The sequence below is a fragment of the Hibiscus syriacus genome, unplaced genomic scaffold (assembly GCF_006381635.1).
Source record: "Hibiscus syriacus cultivar Baekdansim isolate YM2019G1 unplaced genomic scaffold, ASM638163v2 tig00111408_pilon, whole genome shotgun sequence".
NCBI classification, from domain to species: Eukaryota; Viridiplantae; Streptophyta; class Magnoliopsida; order Malvales; family Malvaceae; genus Hibiscus; species Hibiscus syriacus.
This window is the reverse complement of record NW_024063085.1, coordinates 463807-479994: the sequence shown is the minus strand read 5'-3', so window position 1 is coordinate 479994 and position 16188 is coordinate 463807. Positions and strand designations below refer to the sequence as shown.

Here is a 16188-nt window from a genome sequence, read left to right as displayed (position 1 = left end):
TGCATTGTTAAGTTTCTCGATTATTAAAAGTTATAAAATGGTCATTCGGTTATTCATTATGTTTCAAACTCATCTTTTTTCGTTAAAAATTAACGGTCATATGGTCTAGACATTAACATGCTGACTGTGATATCATAGTTGTTTGAGATTAGATTTTATTATATCTCTGTCAGAAAGTTAACTCCAAACTTAGACTGTCGTTAATTCTTTAATAGAAAAGGACAAGTTTGAAACATAATAAATAATCATGTGATTATTTTATAACTTTTAATAGTTAAGGAACTCAACAAAGCAACTTCCTATAATTTGGGATCTTTTTGTAATTTTTAATAATCAAGGGAATTAACATAGTAATATCCCATAGTCGGGGGCCATTTGTGTACTTTACCCAAACAAAAAACACCACTCGATCATCTCATGCGACACTCCACATTAATCTATACCCCACCGCACCCTATCCCCACCCCGAGCCTCCTCCCCTCTTCAACTTAGTTGCTCTGCTCTTTCTTCTGCTGACTTACTATGACTTTGGGTTGATAACAACATGAAGCGGTTAAGGAGAAACCGGGATGGGAATGACCCGGAAACCAACCCGGATCCTGACAGAGAAGGCTCGTTTTTGAAAGATCAGCAAGAAAGGAAATGTGGATTGGGTTCAACGAGGTCGATGGGTTTCGTTGTGGTGGCGTTAATGCTCGTTTCAGTTGTATTTTCAGTTTCAGTAGTGCTTCAAGACCCACCCAGTGATGGGGTTTTGGACTCTGCTAAAGATGTTAGATTTGCTGATGTTATGGAATCAATTAAGGAGCAACGAGTTCTTGAAGTCAAACCCCAGAAAGGTAACTCCATTTTTCATTTCTCTCTCTATGATTGGAAAAAAAGGGGTTCGTTTCTGGCTTAAAGTCAGGATTTTTATTTATTCTGAATGAAACCCTTTCAGATTGTTTAAAGCTAATTGAACTGAATGATTGACTTGCTTGAAGTTGCTTAATCTCATTATAATTTATAGCTGTTGGATCTGTGTCGCTACCGTTAATGAGTCTGAAATTTTAGATCCAATTTGAACTCATGTTTAAATCATGTATTATATCGTTTTTAATATGCCTTATGGATTTACTTTTCCTGCCATTGTCACCGCGTTGTATTCACCATTGCAAAGCAATGTACCAAGCTCAAGTCCCTCCCCATGTTAGTTTGTCTCATACGAGATGGCCGATTGTTGTGCTAAATCGCCGAGATATCGTGTTTGTAGCGAGACCACTTGTAGTTTGTTTGACATTTGTTATTTTCATGCTTTGATCTATCTTTTATTCATGAATCCGTTGTTAGATGCCATCATTGTGGTTTGAAATCTTCATATTTCACCTCACTTTTCAAGGTTTCAGTTCAAACTTGAAAACACAACAGCAGTTTGTTCTTTTGCTGCTTTAATTTTGCGTGCACAGCGGGAGTTGTAGGGTCTGAACCTTGGTTCTCTCGATTTCCTTACTTTCTCAACCCAGTCGATTCTCTATCCCTCATAAAATGCCTTCAAATGTGTAGCATATTTTCCTTCATGTATTGCAGGTCTTTTAATTGCCTTGGACGGAACGGTATTGTATTGGTTGTCTAGATTATAGTTCTTGGTCCTTCAATGTAAAGTCTACTTTGTAATTTGTGTTGGATGCCGAAGTTACCCCAATGCCAACTGGTTTGTTAGCTAATTTTTGGCTTGAGAATCGATGCATTGCCATTGCTTCCATATGAACCATAGTCCTCCCCGGTTCTCATCCATTTGTTTTACGCGATAATGACATTATCTGCTCAAATTTCAATGCCTGTTTTCTCAAATGAATTTGGAATAATCTTTGTTTTCCCCCTTTTTAGTCTTAGGTCCAGTAGACGATCATGCCCCGCCTGTTGAGGAGCGTAAAGATAAACTGCAAGGTGGGCTTCTTGTAGCCGGATTTGATGAAACTTCTTGTATCAGCAGGTATCAGTCAATCTTATACCGCAAAGAATCACTACATAAAGCTTCACCTTATCTGATCTCGAGGTTACAGAGTTATGAAGCTCTCCATAAACGATGTGGGCCATATACGGAATCATATAACAAAACCTTGGAAAAGCTCAAGACTGGGGATCACCTTGAATCTACAGATTGTAATTATTTAGTATGGATTTCCTTTAGTGGATTGGGAAATAGGATACTGACCCTAGCCTCGGCATTTCTCTATGCACTTCTTACAAATCGTGTCCTACTCGTTGACCCTGGAGACGATATGGTTGATCTTTTTTGTGAACCATTTCCGGAGCTCTCCTGGTTTCTCCCTCTGGATTTCCCCCTTACAAGTCAATTCAGCAGCTTTGATCAGAAATCTCCTCATTGTTTCGGAAAAATGCTAAAGAACAACACTTTTGCTAATTCAAGCAGGTCTATATCATCATCTTTCGTATATCTCCATCTGGTTCATGATTATGATGATCAAGATAAGCTCTTTTTCTGTGATGAAGACCAAACTTCTCTTCGGGAAGTGCCGTGGTTGATCATGAAATCAGATAACTACTTTGTACCGTCTCTCTTCTTGATCCCCTCTTTTGAGCAGGAACTCGGTAATCTCTTCCCGAGAAAAGAGACGGTTTTCCACTTCTTGGGTCGCTATCTCCTCCACCCTACAAATCAGGTTTGGGGACTTATTACCCGGTATTATCAAGCTTATTTAGCTAAAGCAGATGAAAGGATAGGCATCCAGATTAGAGTATTCGACACCGCGACTGGTCCATTCAAGCATGTTTTTGATCAGATTCTTGCTTGTGCTTTGAAGGAGAATCTGCTGCCTGAGATCAGCTCAGAAAAATCTATAACCAATCAATCTCTGAAGTCTAAAGCTGTGCTGGTTACATCTTTGAGTGCAGGTTACTTTGAGAGATTAAGGGACATGTACTGGGAACATCCGACTGTGACAGGGGAGATCATTGGTTTTTACCAACCGAGCCACGAAGAGTATCAGCAAACAGAGAAGCGATTTCACAACCGGAAAGCATGGGCTGAAATGTATTTACTGAGCTTGATGGATGTGCTTGTAACGAGCTCATGGTCAACTTTTGGTTATGTTGCTCAAAGCCTGGGAGGATTGAAGCCATGGATACTGTACAAACCCGAGAACCGGACGGTCCCAGATCCACCTTGTCGCCGAGTCATGTCGATGGAGCCATGTTTCCATGCACCACCCTTTTATGATTGTAAAGCCAAGAGAGGCATTGACACAGGTGCAGTAGTTCCTCATGTAAGGCACTGTGAAGATATGAGTTGGGGTCTTAAACTTGTCGACAATAAAAGTGAGTTATAGGCATAGTTTTACTCAGACTATTGTAGAAAGTAATATTAAATCATGTGTCCGTTAAGTTTGAACATTTAACAACATTTTTGTTGGCAAATTCGTTCAATGGTTGGATTAATGTAACATTTACATTTTAGATAAGTATTTCAAAAAATTTGAGGCATTTTGTCTAGATGTTTATTGAACGAGTTGATCATGAGTTGAATAGTACTAGGCTACTAGCCTCGTACTAGTTAAAAAAATGAATTGTTCTACTCGAATCGTTTCTCGTTAAGTTTAATAAAATTTTGTTCGACTTGTGTTCGTCAAAATAACTTATTGTTCAATTTGACTCATTGTTCACTAAACTTATTAGAATTTTTATCTTGTTTTTTAACTATATATAAGATCTAGTAATTTAATAATTAATAATTTAGTATCTTTCTTATTGTTTATTAAAAATTTAATAAAGTAGTAGTAATTATTAATTATTAATTTAACAAATTTCTTATTATCTATTAGCAAATTAATAATTAATAATTAGACTTTTTTTATATAGAATAAATTTTTAAGGTAACTATTAGAAAATTATAAAAAAAAATCAACGAACTGTTCGGAAACTTATCGAATCGAGTTGTATCCCACTCATTAATGTCTCAAGTCAAACTCGAATCAACCTGAGTCAAACATTGATCAAATTTTGACCAAATCGAATTCGTACAACTCACAAACTACTCAACTCATTAAGCGCTTCTAATCTTTTTATAGTAAAAATTTAGATTCGAGTTTAATATGAATTTTTTCCATTAAAACTCGAAAAATAATATAAGTATCCCTTATATATTTAAGTTATAATTATATCATTCTCTGTATTTATTTATTTTAACTAGGTCTTTATTTACCTAACAAAAATACATCCTTTTATGTATGTTTATATCAAGTTGAATCGGGTCGAGTGCGGATTTTTATGCCGGTCGAATAACTTTCAAAACATCATAACTGAGACCATCAAAACATAATATATGAAATGGGATCAAATATTCAACAGATAACACTCGGGCAATATTTCGAGCACTATCCAGTTTTAAATCCGAAAAATCATTGGTTCAAATGACAAACTTAGCACACTTCATGTCTAGACAAATTTTTGTATGTATAACATAAAGCTTATATTCACTGCCTGAGTGTATCTCCGCTCGCTTCCTTCAATTCTTTCTTCCTTCACACAAGATGATATGGTATCCGTGACTGCAAAACAACGATAAAAATAACCGAATAATTGTCGGAGTTCGAAAATTTTGACAGTCTGAATGTGAATTGAAGGCAAAATACATACGTTGATTTGAAGGGTGCACTGGTAGCTCCAACGACTGTGTTAAAGGCAACCTCCTGAAACGGACCAGCCATCTTACCCCTTGGAAACCATCCTAAATCTCCACCTTTCTTCCCAGAGGGGCATTCGGAATATTCTTGAGCTATCTGGAAAAAGGGACGGAACGTAGAAATGAGTAGTTGGGTAAAACAATTCTCATCGGTGCATAGCAAGGATGAAAATTACTACATAAAAGTACATGACCATGAAAACATTCAAGTTACAGTACACCCCCATCGAAAATATGCATTCGTACGAGTGTGTGTGCATAAGCACTTACATATGGAATTAGGGTTTCAAGTCGCGGTCGCGGTTTCGGTTATTTCGGATTTACCGTGATTGCGGCCGTCGCGGGTAACTCGGACAGCGGCGAAACCGCTATATCGCGGCCGAAATCGCGGTCGCGGACCAGTTTTTAAAACCCTTTATGGAATTATGTAGGTTCAGCCGGTACATAACCCAACTGAAAAATCAACTATAAAGTTGCACACCTACTAACGCTTTTTCAATGATTTTCAATTAAAATTCGAGGGCTTGATCTATTAAGTAAACAGTAGGATAATGTGATTAGATGATAAAAATTCTATGCAACTAATAACCACCCCGATACGCAAATTGGTGGCATGCCAATGTTACGGGCATAAGTCACAATCAAAAGATGAAATGTGTATATGAACTCACCTTTGCAAATTCAGCCGGTGGGACTTTATCACCATTGCTAAGCCAGCCATCTTGCAGCTTCTTGTACGCTTCATTTATCTTCCCTTGCTTCTCACACAAGATGTGCCTCGCTGAACAAAAAAAGAAGACAACTGCGTAAAAGATATGTGATGAAATGCAATAAACTAATAACACTTCCATGGAAAGGATAACACTTCCATGGAAAGGGTAACAGTAAAAAGAGACCTTTAACATAAGTGCAAGTGCCAAGGCCATCTCCCTTCCCAGCTTTCCCTTTACCCTTTGAAGCACTCTCATCGCTTCCACCTCCAGCTTGTTTGCCTTTTCCCTTAGCTTCCTTCGATTTAGAGTCCTTCCCCATCTCTCAAAAACCTTATCGTAGGAGTACAAATTAGTGTAATAATTAGTGAGAACAACTTCAACTGCATCTAAAAAGGATGTCAATGGGTAAAGATTGATGAATTGACACCCAATCACAATCTAGAGAAATCCGTGGACCACAAAATTCACAATTCAAAAGAAAATAATAAATGCATTCTAAACCAGAGAAGAATGAATTTCTTTATCTCTAAGGCACCTGTGTGTGGCACATACTCAGACTTAAGTGTCGGGTTACACGGTAGTTAACTTTTTTTGGCAATGAAGTACATAAATTATATAATCAAAGCTAAAGTCACTGCCTTTGAATAAGAAGCTCAAATCTTTTGCCCAAGAAGTGGAAGTATTACTTCCCTTGAAATCAAATTATCCCCTTTAAATGATTATTTGGTCTTCAAAGATCTAATCATGCCTGGTTTCCATAGTTTTTAGCACCTAATGGAATTAATAACTTCACACATTGTATCTAAGCAGCTAAATACTTCGAGACCTAAATTGTAGTATCAAACTTCGATATGATGTTGGTAAGGAAAAAGACAATAGTATGATGCAAAATCGAGGTGGTACGTAAAACCCTCACTTGTCATATCTCACATGTCATATTTCAGCAGCTCAATACTTCGAGAACTAAATTGTAGCATCAAACTTCGATATGATGCATGGTAAGGAAAGAGATAATGGTATGACGCAAAATTGAGGTGGTACGTAAAACCCTCACTCAATAGTTTTGTTTGATTGTTTTTGGTCCTGGCCACATTTTGGATATTCACATCCATATTTACGAAGCTATGTTACCTAGACTCGGTGAGAGTTGTATGCCTATATGTGCTCAGAGGAAACAGACTTCGGATAACTCGGTCCAAAGTGGGAGATTCAGTGTAAAGGATGATTGTTTCCTATAATTCATCCTACATGATAAGTTCCTTAATCTACACTCTAATGTTATGCCAACCATGAAATTTTACACACTTGATTTCCAGTAAAACTCATCCTTAATTCACTCTTAAGATTCCTTTCAGACGCCCAATAATCCAAATTCCTTAGTCAATATATTTATTTACTTCTACTCCAATAATATTGTAAATACTATACTCACTAACCTAATTCCAGGGATTTAAATAGCGGTCTTCTATCAGAATAACAGCCACTATATAGCAGTAAAGGTGCAATCCAAAACCATTATTTCATGATCGCGATACCCGCAATCACCGCAATAGAACCCGCTATGTCCGCAGCTGTAAACGCAATTTAAATATCTGCCTAATTCATCAAAAGAGCAGTTGATTGAACAGCGATGTTAAACAGTATGCAAACATATCTGTAAAGTAAACACTAATATGAAAAACCCACAAATAAAAAAAACCTAAAGATAACGAATGGAATTAAAAACAAAAAGTGAAGTTAATGAAAACAAAAGCTCCGGGGCTAAGCAACTCGAATTAGGCGAGAGGAGAGGAACCCCCACATACTCACGAAGAAAAAGGGAGTGATCTGGGTGTTTGATGTGTTTTTACCTTGAGTACACTGTAAACACAATCGACGACCAAAACAAAAGACGATGATGTTTCAAGATCGGTGTCTGCGAGACCAGGTTTTAATGAAAACGGGAAGACACAAGTTCGGAGTTTTGAGGTTTGGGCCACTGGTTTTTCTACTTAATTGACGTTATTGCCCTCACCTAACATGGGCCTTTGCCAATTAGAACGAAATGAGGAATCGAGTTATAATGCCCATGTTAATTGTATTTATTAATAAAAATATTTTAAATGATTTAATTTTCTTATAATAAAAAAAATATTATGAATTCTTAACTTTGTAGTTGTGTTCATATACATCGAACGTGGAAACAAAAATGTTTCGGATTTTAAATAAGGATTAATACAAAATAAATTTTTAAACAATACTTTAAAAATGTTTTGGTGTTTAATTTTTTTTGTTAAAAATAGGTGTCTAACGTTTTCTCAGTTATAGTTTTAGGTGCATATCGTTATATTTTTTTTAAAATTTTTAATAATAAAAAAATTATTTTAAAAAAACTTAATTTATTTATAAAAAATCCAAACTCTTAATAAAATTATAAAAAAACTCTAAAAAGCTAAAATATTTCATTTCAACCCCTATTACCAATTGTCACTGGCCATTTTCGGCCACCATTATCGTTGAACACTTGGGTTTTGATCGAAATTGCACGGTGGGTCGAATGGTGGTGACGGTATAGCTTGTGGACGTCAGAATCGGTCGAAATCGACGAAAAATAATAACGGTGGCTTAAAATCTTACGAACATTTGAACGCTTCTCTAGACAAATTGTGGTACTTTACGATGAAAGACTGACGGTGGTTTAGTCGGAGGTCAATGCTGGAGTCGATGAAGGTAACAATCACAAATGACCGACCGACGACCATGGAAAAGGGGAAAGGGAAGGGAAAAAGTGGAAAAGGAGGGGTTGACGCACATGGGCTGTGGTTTTTTTTAATAATTTTTTTTAAAATTTTTTAAATAAATTCTCAACAAATGTAACACGTGTCAATTAATAATCAAATTTAGCGGTTGTTACGGTCCAGACACCTAAAAATATCTGATGAAAATGTTAAACACTTAATTTTAGTAAAAATTTCTCTAGACACTAAAATATTTTTCGAGACAAAATTTAGACACTTATTTTTTATCAAGTCTTTCTACTTAATATTTGTATTTTATTTATCTTTTTCTTTTAGTTTTTTATAAATCTACTCAAAATCGATGAAAAATCTTTTAAATATTTGATGTATTTGTGCTTTATATCCTTTGACGATCGTTCGATGAGATTAATTTCAAGGTTATTAATCATATTCTCAAAAGAATATTTTTTATCGTCCTTATTTTTTGAACAAATACTTCAAACTCCTCAAAATTCATGAAAGTCCTTAAACTTCCCAAAAATAATGGATTTTTTTGTTTTAATTTCACGAGTTTTATAGAAATTTTATAAAAATCTAAAACGATGAAGTGAAAAAAGACGATAAGATAAGTTTATTAGTATCTAGAATGACGCAAAAGACGTTTAAAAAGATTATTTTTCAATGACAACAGGAAAATGAATAAAAAATTCTCAACTTTGATAAAAAAAATGATATATTCTTTTGACTTCCACATCAGCATATATCAACACCATGTTAGCAGTAAACTGTGATGTCATCCAAATATTAATGATTTAGCAGTCCAATACATTAATTGAACTCAAAACTATGGACGTCTAAATTGAAGTATTTTAAAGTTCATTGATAAAATCTATAAATAATTTAGAGTTTAGTGATATTTGATATATTTCATTATATTAAAATATTATTTGATAAAAATAACGTTTTTTAATTGAAAAAAAACCCCATGGTGGTTGGATATGCTTTCATCTGAAAATAGCTTGAAAATTATACATCATTCTTCATATTCTTTAATAGTTTTGATTTACATATAATAATAATAATAATAATAATAATATAATAATAATAATAATAATAATAATAATGTCTATAATTTGAAGGGGGGGGGAAATCTCGACAACTGCTGATGTTTTCATAGTTTCAGCAACGCCAGAAACAATCTTTGTTGAATACTTGAGCGGAGATTACAGTGTTGTCAATGTCTGTGGTTAAACCTGTTTCTCGTTTGATGTTGGATCCATGGTTGTGGACCAAAGCCCTTAGCGCTGGTCGGTTCTGGATTAAAAGGGAACCAGGGAACGAGAAGAAAGGGTTTGGGGATGGGATTCGTGGGAAAATGTTTGAGATATTACAAGGAACTGGGAGAAGAACATTGTTGAAATGATCAACAATCGTGTCTTGTTTGTTTGTCTGGAAATCGATAGGATTGGAGAAGCAGGGCACGTTAGGTTTTGGTTCTGAAAATGGTCTGCTTTTGCCATTATCTGATGAAGTTTCCGCTATCGAAGAAGGACCTGAAAAATGGGGTTTTCCCCCCACAGCTCTTTTGGAAGACCCTGCAAATCACCCATTCATTCTGAAAACAAAACAAAACCATTAGAAACAAAAGGATTCGACCCTGCAATTGTGATAAATGTGACGTAATAAAAACACTACAATTGCAATTTAAATTTCTGATACATGCTCAAAATAACTGGTCTAATTATTGTTTTAATCCCTGTACTACGCTGAAACTTTAATTTATTATATAATTTGATCCTCTACTTTTTAGGTTCAAATTAATAATACCATTAATCATTGCCCTTAAATTGATATTCAACCAAATCATATTTAATCAATAATAAGTAAAAGATCAACCGATTGTTTAACACTATTTCAAATAAAAACTACATATTATCACTCTAATAGGGACTAAACTCACAAATAGACCACAAAGTTTTTTTTTGTTTTTTTGAGTTAACTGCACTGTATGTCCTCAAACTATAGCTTTTATTCTAAATTGATCCTCAAACTTTTGAATATTCTAATTTCATTCATAAACTATGACTCTCATTCTTAAATTGATCCCTAAACTTTTGAGCATTACAATTTCATCTCCAAACTATGACTCTCATTCTATATTAGTTCCTAAACTTTTGAATGTTTTAATTTTAACCCCAAACTTTTTAGTGATTTAAGAGATGTTTTTGGGATGGGAAAGAAAAAAATGATACCTTGGCAGTTTTAGGGAGATTTTGAACAGAAAATTCGCCGTCCAATCTGTATTCATGCATGATCCAATTGGTTTTTTCACCTTTTGGGGCTCTCCCTTTGTAAAAAAAACAGAGTTTTCTTCATCCCAACCAATGATTTGCCTCTGAAAATCTCTCTGTCTTTGCCGGTTGCTTTCCAGTAGCCTGACACGGTGGCCCTATTTGTTCTCATACCAGTTGGGTATTTTCTGTCTCTCATGCAGAAGAAGTACCATTCTTTCTCACCCATTTTCGCTTTCCCTGCATCCAAACAAACACAAGAAAATTAATCCAAATTCTGAATTTGGAGGCAGATAAATAACAACTTACATGGCAAATCCCAGGGCTCGGATTTGTTCAAGTCAACCTCTCCAATGGCTTTAGCAGTGAAACTGAGATCAACAACTTTCTTGTATAAGTAGTGAGAAATGAGTTCTTCATCAGTTGGATGAAATCTGAAACCTGGAGGCAATTCCATTTGATTTTGATAATCTTCTTCACCAAGATTTGACATCCTATACGACATATGATGTTGTTATAGTCCTAACCAAACATAATTAACCGAAAAGATTTCAAAATAAGTGGGTGCAGCAAAGAAACCAAGAACGAAGTTTATATAAGAAAGCCATGGAACTGAAAGGTTGGAGAAGTGTGAAGAAAGACAGCATGAAAAACAGAAGTCCCCCTAAATAATGGTTTGTGCTCGTGTCTGAAGGGGAAGAAACGTGGTATTTAAGACAGCGTTGGCCGGATGTTTTAGCCTTCTCTCCCTCTGAATAAATATTAATTCCATTTTATGTAATAAATAGTTATGATCTGTTTCCCCCTAAGTTTCTGACTAGACACAGTTAATCTCCAAATTCATGCACGTAACTTTATTCCGAAGTTCACGTCTCCCTCTCTACTCTTCCCCTCCTATCTTTATTAATTATTTGTTTGTTTTCGGTCTTGTTTTCAACCACAATATCTGATACTGATATTGATTTATTGGAGTTTGTCGTTAAACCTGTTGGCACTAGTTCCCTAGTCATATTATATATAGACATGATATTTTAATCATTATAATTTGTATGTTTTTATATATATTGAAATACCAACGATAATTATAAATCAGAAATGAATGTAGTAAGAAAACTATTTCCGAATGCAAATAGAATAACAAAATCTAGTTTGAGGGTCCAAAACAGATAATATCAATATGATAAAAGCCATATTGATTAGTCGAAATGACATAAAATCTAACCATGAAAAAATTAAAGAAAAGAACAATTAAACAACAGATAAAGGAGATCGAATACGTGCCAAAAGGCAGAAGAGAGCATATAAAAAATGCAGAGTTATTAGAAATTTAAAAAAAAAGGAAAAAACAAAGATGCAATATAAGAAAATAGAGAAAAATAAGAAATATCAACGATCAACGACAAACACTATAATTGATGTCTCCGCCCACCGACAAAGATGAAAAAAGAAAAAAGGGCAACGGCACAAACTTAGAAAAATAACGTAAGGTAAAGAAGCTTGGAAGCTTTTATGAAATGTCACCAAAGTGTATGCATACATTTATACTAGAATACAAGACAAATAAAGCCTTTCTATCATTGTGTTTAGCGTTTCGTTTTAACCTAAATCATTCATTTGCAAGTTACCAATTAAAATCTAAGAAATCTTCTTCTGTTTCTTGTCCTTCCATTCCTTGATTTCAGCTTCGATCTTAGCCTTCACGCGTGCTTGAAACCCTGGATACGGTTCATATCCGAAGACCAATTGAAGTACCTGCACCCGAATCAAACGCAAATCACTCGAAACTCTAACGATTTCGGGAAATTTCTTTTCTGATTTTGTATGAAAGGATCTAAATTACTGCCCTGTACCTCGAGCAAAACGAAGAATGGAGCCATCAGAAAAGCTTGAACAAGATTGTCTAACAGAGCCGGTGCACGTTTCTGCAAAGAATAATTCAACCGTTGGTGTTTTAAGAACGAGTGGGAATGCAATGGAGGTTAAGATGTTCGAACAAATTATAAAATTACTCACCTCGAAGACTCCATGGCCTATAAACTGTCCGGTCCAACAGAACAACTGAGCAGCCAGCACAACCTGAATAGAGAATACGGAGTTACAGACCATGTTTGACAAAGGCACACAACAGAATATATGAACTAACTCATCATGCAGAGAATTCATATATGATTGCTCCGATTTCAATATTATACCGTATCAAGTTTATACTAAACGAATTGTTATATCGATATCTATCGTTCAAAGGCATATTACACAATATTGTTTGATGTAACATTTTCTGGTAGAAGAGCTTTATTATTCTTTTCATTCTGGTGCAAACTATCATTAGACATCAACTCAACCGAGCCAACTTCATAGACACCACCGGACCTGCAACGAATATGAACCTAGAGGACCCTTAATTTTCACTATTCACAGTCGAGCCAATGACAATTAAACAGTGTAATAAAGTCTGTAAATATTGTGCTACGAACACACACCCAAGAATTAAACTCTACCTCTCTATCCATTCATCATGACCTTTTGATTTATTAACATGATTTACACAGAAATATCACATATCCGAAAAAATTGCTTAATAAAATGCAGTCAGAAATCTATTCTGATGGGATTATTTAAGAACACACTGTCTTAATTTCGACATCCATAAGCATCATTTCAAAGCTTAAATATGATAAAAGAAAGGGGCAATACTAGAACTAGGACTCTCTCCATATTGGCTCATAGATTTTTCAAAACACATGGATATTGACTTTTGAAAAGTAAAAGAGTTGAATTTGTTGCCAAAGAAGACCTAGTCCTAGATTGTTTCACATTCATACATCATGTTAGTCTGAAGAGGAACCTTAACATGCAAAATCCTCAATACCATACAAGAAAGACAAAGTTCAAGCAAAAGCATGAATTTAACAATCAAAATGAAAAAGATATAAGGCCAATAAGCTAAAAACATAAAAGAAAATGATAAGATAATCAGAAAAAGGATATTTTCTCCAATTTTCTTCAATATTACATACCTTCCAAGCCAGAGAATATCCAAGGTTTGCAGCAAGAAAACTAGCCCCAACCCAACAAGCTAAACAAAGCAAAGCAGCCAAGGAACCAGCTTTCTTATCCAAAATCACATAAAATAGTCCATAGAAGAGAGCGAAAAGAAACCCGTAATTGAAAACCAAAACATGATTAAACCCAGAGGGGAAAATCCCAGATTGAGAAAGATCAAAGATGGTAGGTGTAAAGTAGAAAAGAACAAGACCGGTGAAAAATATTGGCCAAACAAACAAAGTATGTATCAAAATGTTGATTGGGTTACTGTGATAAGCTCCATAGAATGCAAAGTGATTCTCAAGATCAAACAATCCTGCCTTCCCCATCTGAAAAAACAGTTTCTTTTTCGTTTTGTTTGTGAGGAAGAAAGTATAAATCAGTTGGGTTTGCTTAGGCTTTTCTGCCTTTGGTTTTCCAATATCAACGATGTTTCAGTTGAAATTTAATATCAACGCGCTAGCTTTTGCTTGTGGTGCACCGTTTAAATGATCTCAGTATGTTTTCATAAATTTAAGTAAAAATTCGAACGTATCTTTTATCTTTAAATAACCTAATACTATTTTTTTGAATTCATAAAAAATTATGAAATGATGTTTTAATTATAACGTATTACTTTGTTAAATCTTATAACTATAAAAAGTAATAAAATAATTATTCGATTATTCTTATATTTAAAATGCATTATTTTCGTTAAAAATTTGGCAGTAATCTGAACTGGATGGTAATATGTTGATTGAGATATGATAAAATCTGATCCTAAAAACGATTAAGTTATAATTTTTTGATCGACTATTCGTTTACATTATGTCTTCCAGTCAGTACTTAAAACATTATATCATTGAACCAGTATTTGAAAGCAACGACATGCCAGTAGACATCTTTAAAAATTTATTATATCTCGATCAAAATGTTAATGTTTAGCTAAGACGATAATTATTTATTAACAAAAAAAAGATGAGCTTGAAATATATGAATCATCAAGAGACTATTGTATAAATTTTAATAATCAGAGTACTAAACTAACAATTAATATACTTTATCCAATCATCTGTATAGCAACACTTTATAACCATGAGATAATTTGTATACTTTATTCAATAATCTATGTATCAACTCTTATTAACAATAATATTTATTAAATATTTAAATCTATAAAAAATCAAGATTAAAATTTAAATACAAAAATTTTAAATTAGCCAAAAGTCTTTACAAATTGGAGAAAGGGGAGGGGGACAACGCGTGAGGTGGATGTTGGGAATTTGTTTTCTTATTTTTAAAGAATGTTCTTAAAATATTCTTTTTAAAACTAAAATATATAAACATAACTCATGTCCTATAATAATATTTTTAATAATTTTTATAAAATAGATACTTAAAAAATAATATTGAAAACATAACTCATATCAAATAATAATTTTTTAAATAATTATTATAATACAAATATTTTAAAAAACTAATGTTGAAAACATTGAATATCTAAAAATTCAAAAAAAAATACACACTTTTTATATTAAATATAAATATATTTGTGATCATATTAAATAATAATATATAATTTTAAATAAAAAATGATTTTAAAGTTCTTAATCAACATTATTCAAACATAAAAATATTAAAACTTCAATACAAACCGACTTCATTTACAGACTTATCCATAGATAATTAATATTCAAATCTTTAATACAAATTATATTACCGATTCTTGAAAGTATCGGAACCAATGTTATCCTCATAGGCCATTCATTATAATAACTACATGATGAACTTCAGAAAAAGAGTAGATATCAATGCTGCTTAACTACACCCGTGATCCCGTGGATGAACTTTTTACGAAAGAGAATAGCTAATTTGTATGGACTCACAATACACAATTAAACCAAATTTAATTACACGAACCAAACAACTTCAGATTAAGAGATTATTGTTATCTTTTGGGATTTCAGGTTCAAACACGTCTACAAAAATATATAAATATTCATTATCAAATGATTAAAATATTTTTAAAAATAATTATATTGTGTTTAACTTATACTAATAAAAAAAATCAAATTCAATTAGAAATTTGTATGGTCTGTCTTAGTTAGTGGTAGTGACAATTATCAGATTTCATCATTGCTAGATCTGATAATACGAGCATTAGATCCATCATAGACAAACCAAATGCTTTCAAGTTAGAGAGACCATTAGCATACATCAAATAATACATTATCTCATATCTACATAATAAATTTAGTATGCTTTTGTGCATCAGAGAGATTCCCATTGATAGACAACTCATCATCCTCCCAAGGCTACTGATGTCCCTGTCTGTTTCATCGTCATTTGCACAAATTTATATGAAATATAAACCAGATTTTAACAGGAAATCAATATCAAACCAAGATTTTGAAATCCAAGGAGCTCAGTGATGCGTACTTTAATCTTTAAATAACAGTTCACCATGAGAATAATTATATACACGCATTAGACTTTTAATCGCAATAAACACAGAACAAACAAAAATACAACAGCAACCCCGATTTCAGACAGTGGCAACAATGAAAAACACAGAATCATAACAACATACAGAGAGAATATTTTCATATGCATAAACAAGCTTAAATTTGAGACGTCAGAAGGAAATTCATGTAAAATGCAGATTACTTCTTTAAAGAAGATGCAAAGTAATAAACTAATTACATATGAGCACTCAAACATATAAGCAGATTCAAAAACAAGTTCCAAGGTCGCATCAAACG

The 16188-nt window shown here is 33.6% G+C and overlaps 3 protein-coding genes, 1 non-coding gene and 1 pseudogene across 6 annotated transcripts; 1 reads left to right on the top strand and 4 right to left on the bottom strand.

Moving 5' to 3' along the window:
* The first annotated feature begins 479 nt into the window (after positions 1–479).
* LOC120162790 (galactoside 2-alpha-L-fucosyltransferase-like) lies at positions 480–3456 on the top strand. 2 transcript variants are annotated; one of them, XM_039172866.1, is made up of 2 exons: positions 480–839; positions 1867–3456. In XM_039172866.1, exons 1-2 carry the CDS (start codon positions 545–547, stop codon positions 3327–3329), a joined length of 1758 nt encoding a protein of 585 aa, XP_039028797.1. In that variant the 5' UTR covers positions 480–544; the 3' UTR covers positions 3330–3456. The 2 variants fall into 2 exon arrangements, with proteins under 2 accessions (XP_039028797.1, XP_039028798.1); XM_039172867.1 differs by having other exon boundaries at positions 480–842; positions 1870–3456.
* Positions 3457–4302: 846 nt separating this feature from the next.
* On the bottom strand, positions 4303–16188 carry LOC120162796 (peptidyl-prolyl cis-trans isomerase NIMA-interacting 4-like). Its single transcript, XM_039172872.1, has 7 exons — positions 16176–16188; positions 13026–13030; positions 7242–7270; positions 5578–5725; positions 5353–5462; positions 4636–4778; positions 4303–4547 (listed from the first exon to the last, which is right to left on the bottom strand). Exons 4-7 carry the CDS (start codon positions 5711–5713, stop codon positions 4505–4507), a joined length of 432 nt encoding a protein of 143 aa, XP_039028803.1. The 5' UTR covers positions 5714–5725; positions 7242–7270; positions 13026–13030; positions 16176–16188; the 3' UTR covers positions 4303–4504.
* LOC120162760 lies at positions 9291–10914 on the bottom strand (annotated as a pseudogene).
* On the bottom strand, positions 11889–13809 carry LOC120162795 (2-hydroxy-palmitic acid dioxygenase mpo1-like). Of its 2 annotated transcripts, XM_039172871.1 has the most exons (5): positions 13420–13809; positions 12416–12478; positions 12253–12324; positions 12051–12154; positions 11889–12013 (listed from the first exon to the last, which is right to left on the bottom strand). In XM_039172871.1, exons 1-5 carry the CDS (start codon positions 13774–13776, stop codon positions 12004–12006), a joined length of 606 nt encoding a protein of 201 aa, XP_039028802.1. In that variant the 5' UTR covers positions 13777–13809; the 3' UTR covers positions 11889–12003. The 2 variants fall into 2 exon arrangements, with proteins under 2 accessions (XP_039028802.1, XP_039028801.1); XM_039172870.1 differs by having other exon boundaries at positions 11889–12154.
* Positions 15692–15779, bottom strand: LOC120162817. The gene has a single exon (XR_005519575.1). It is a non-coding gene; the product is annotated as a small nucleolar RNA R44/J54/Z268 family (small nucleolar RNA).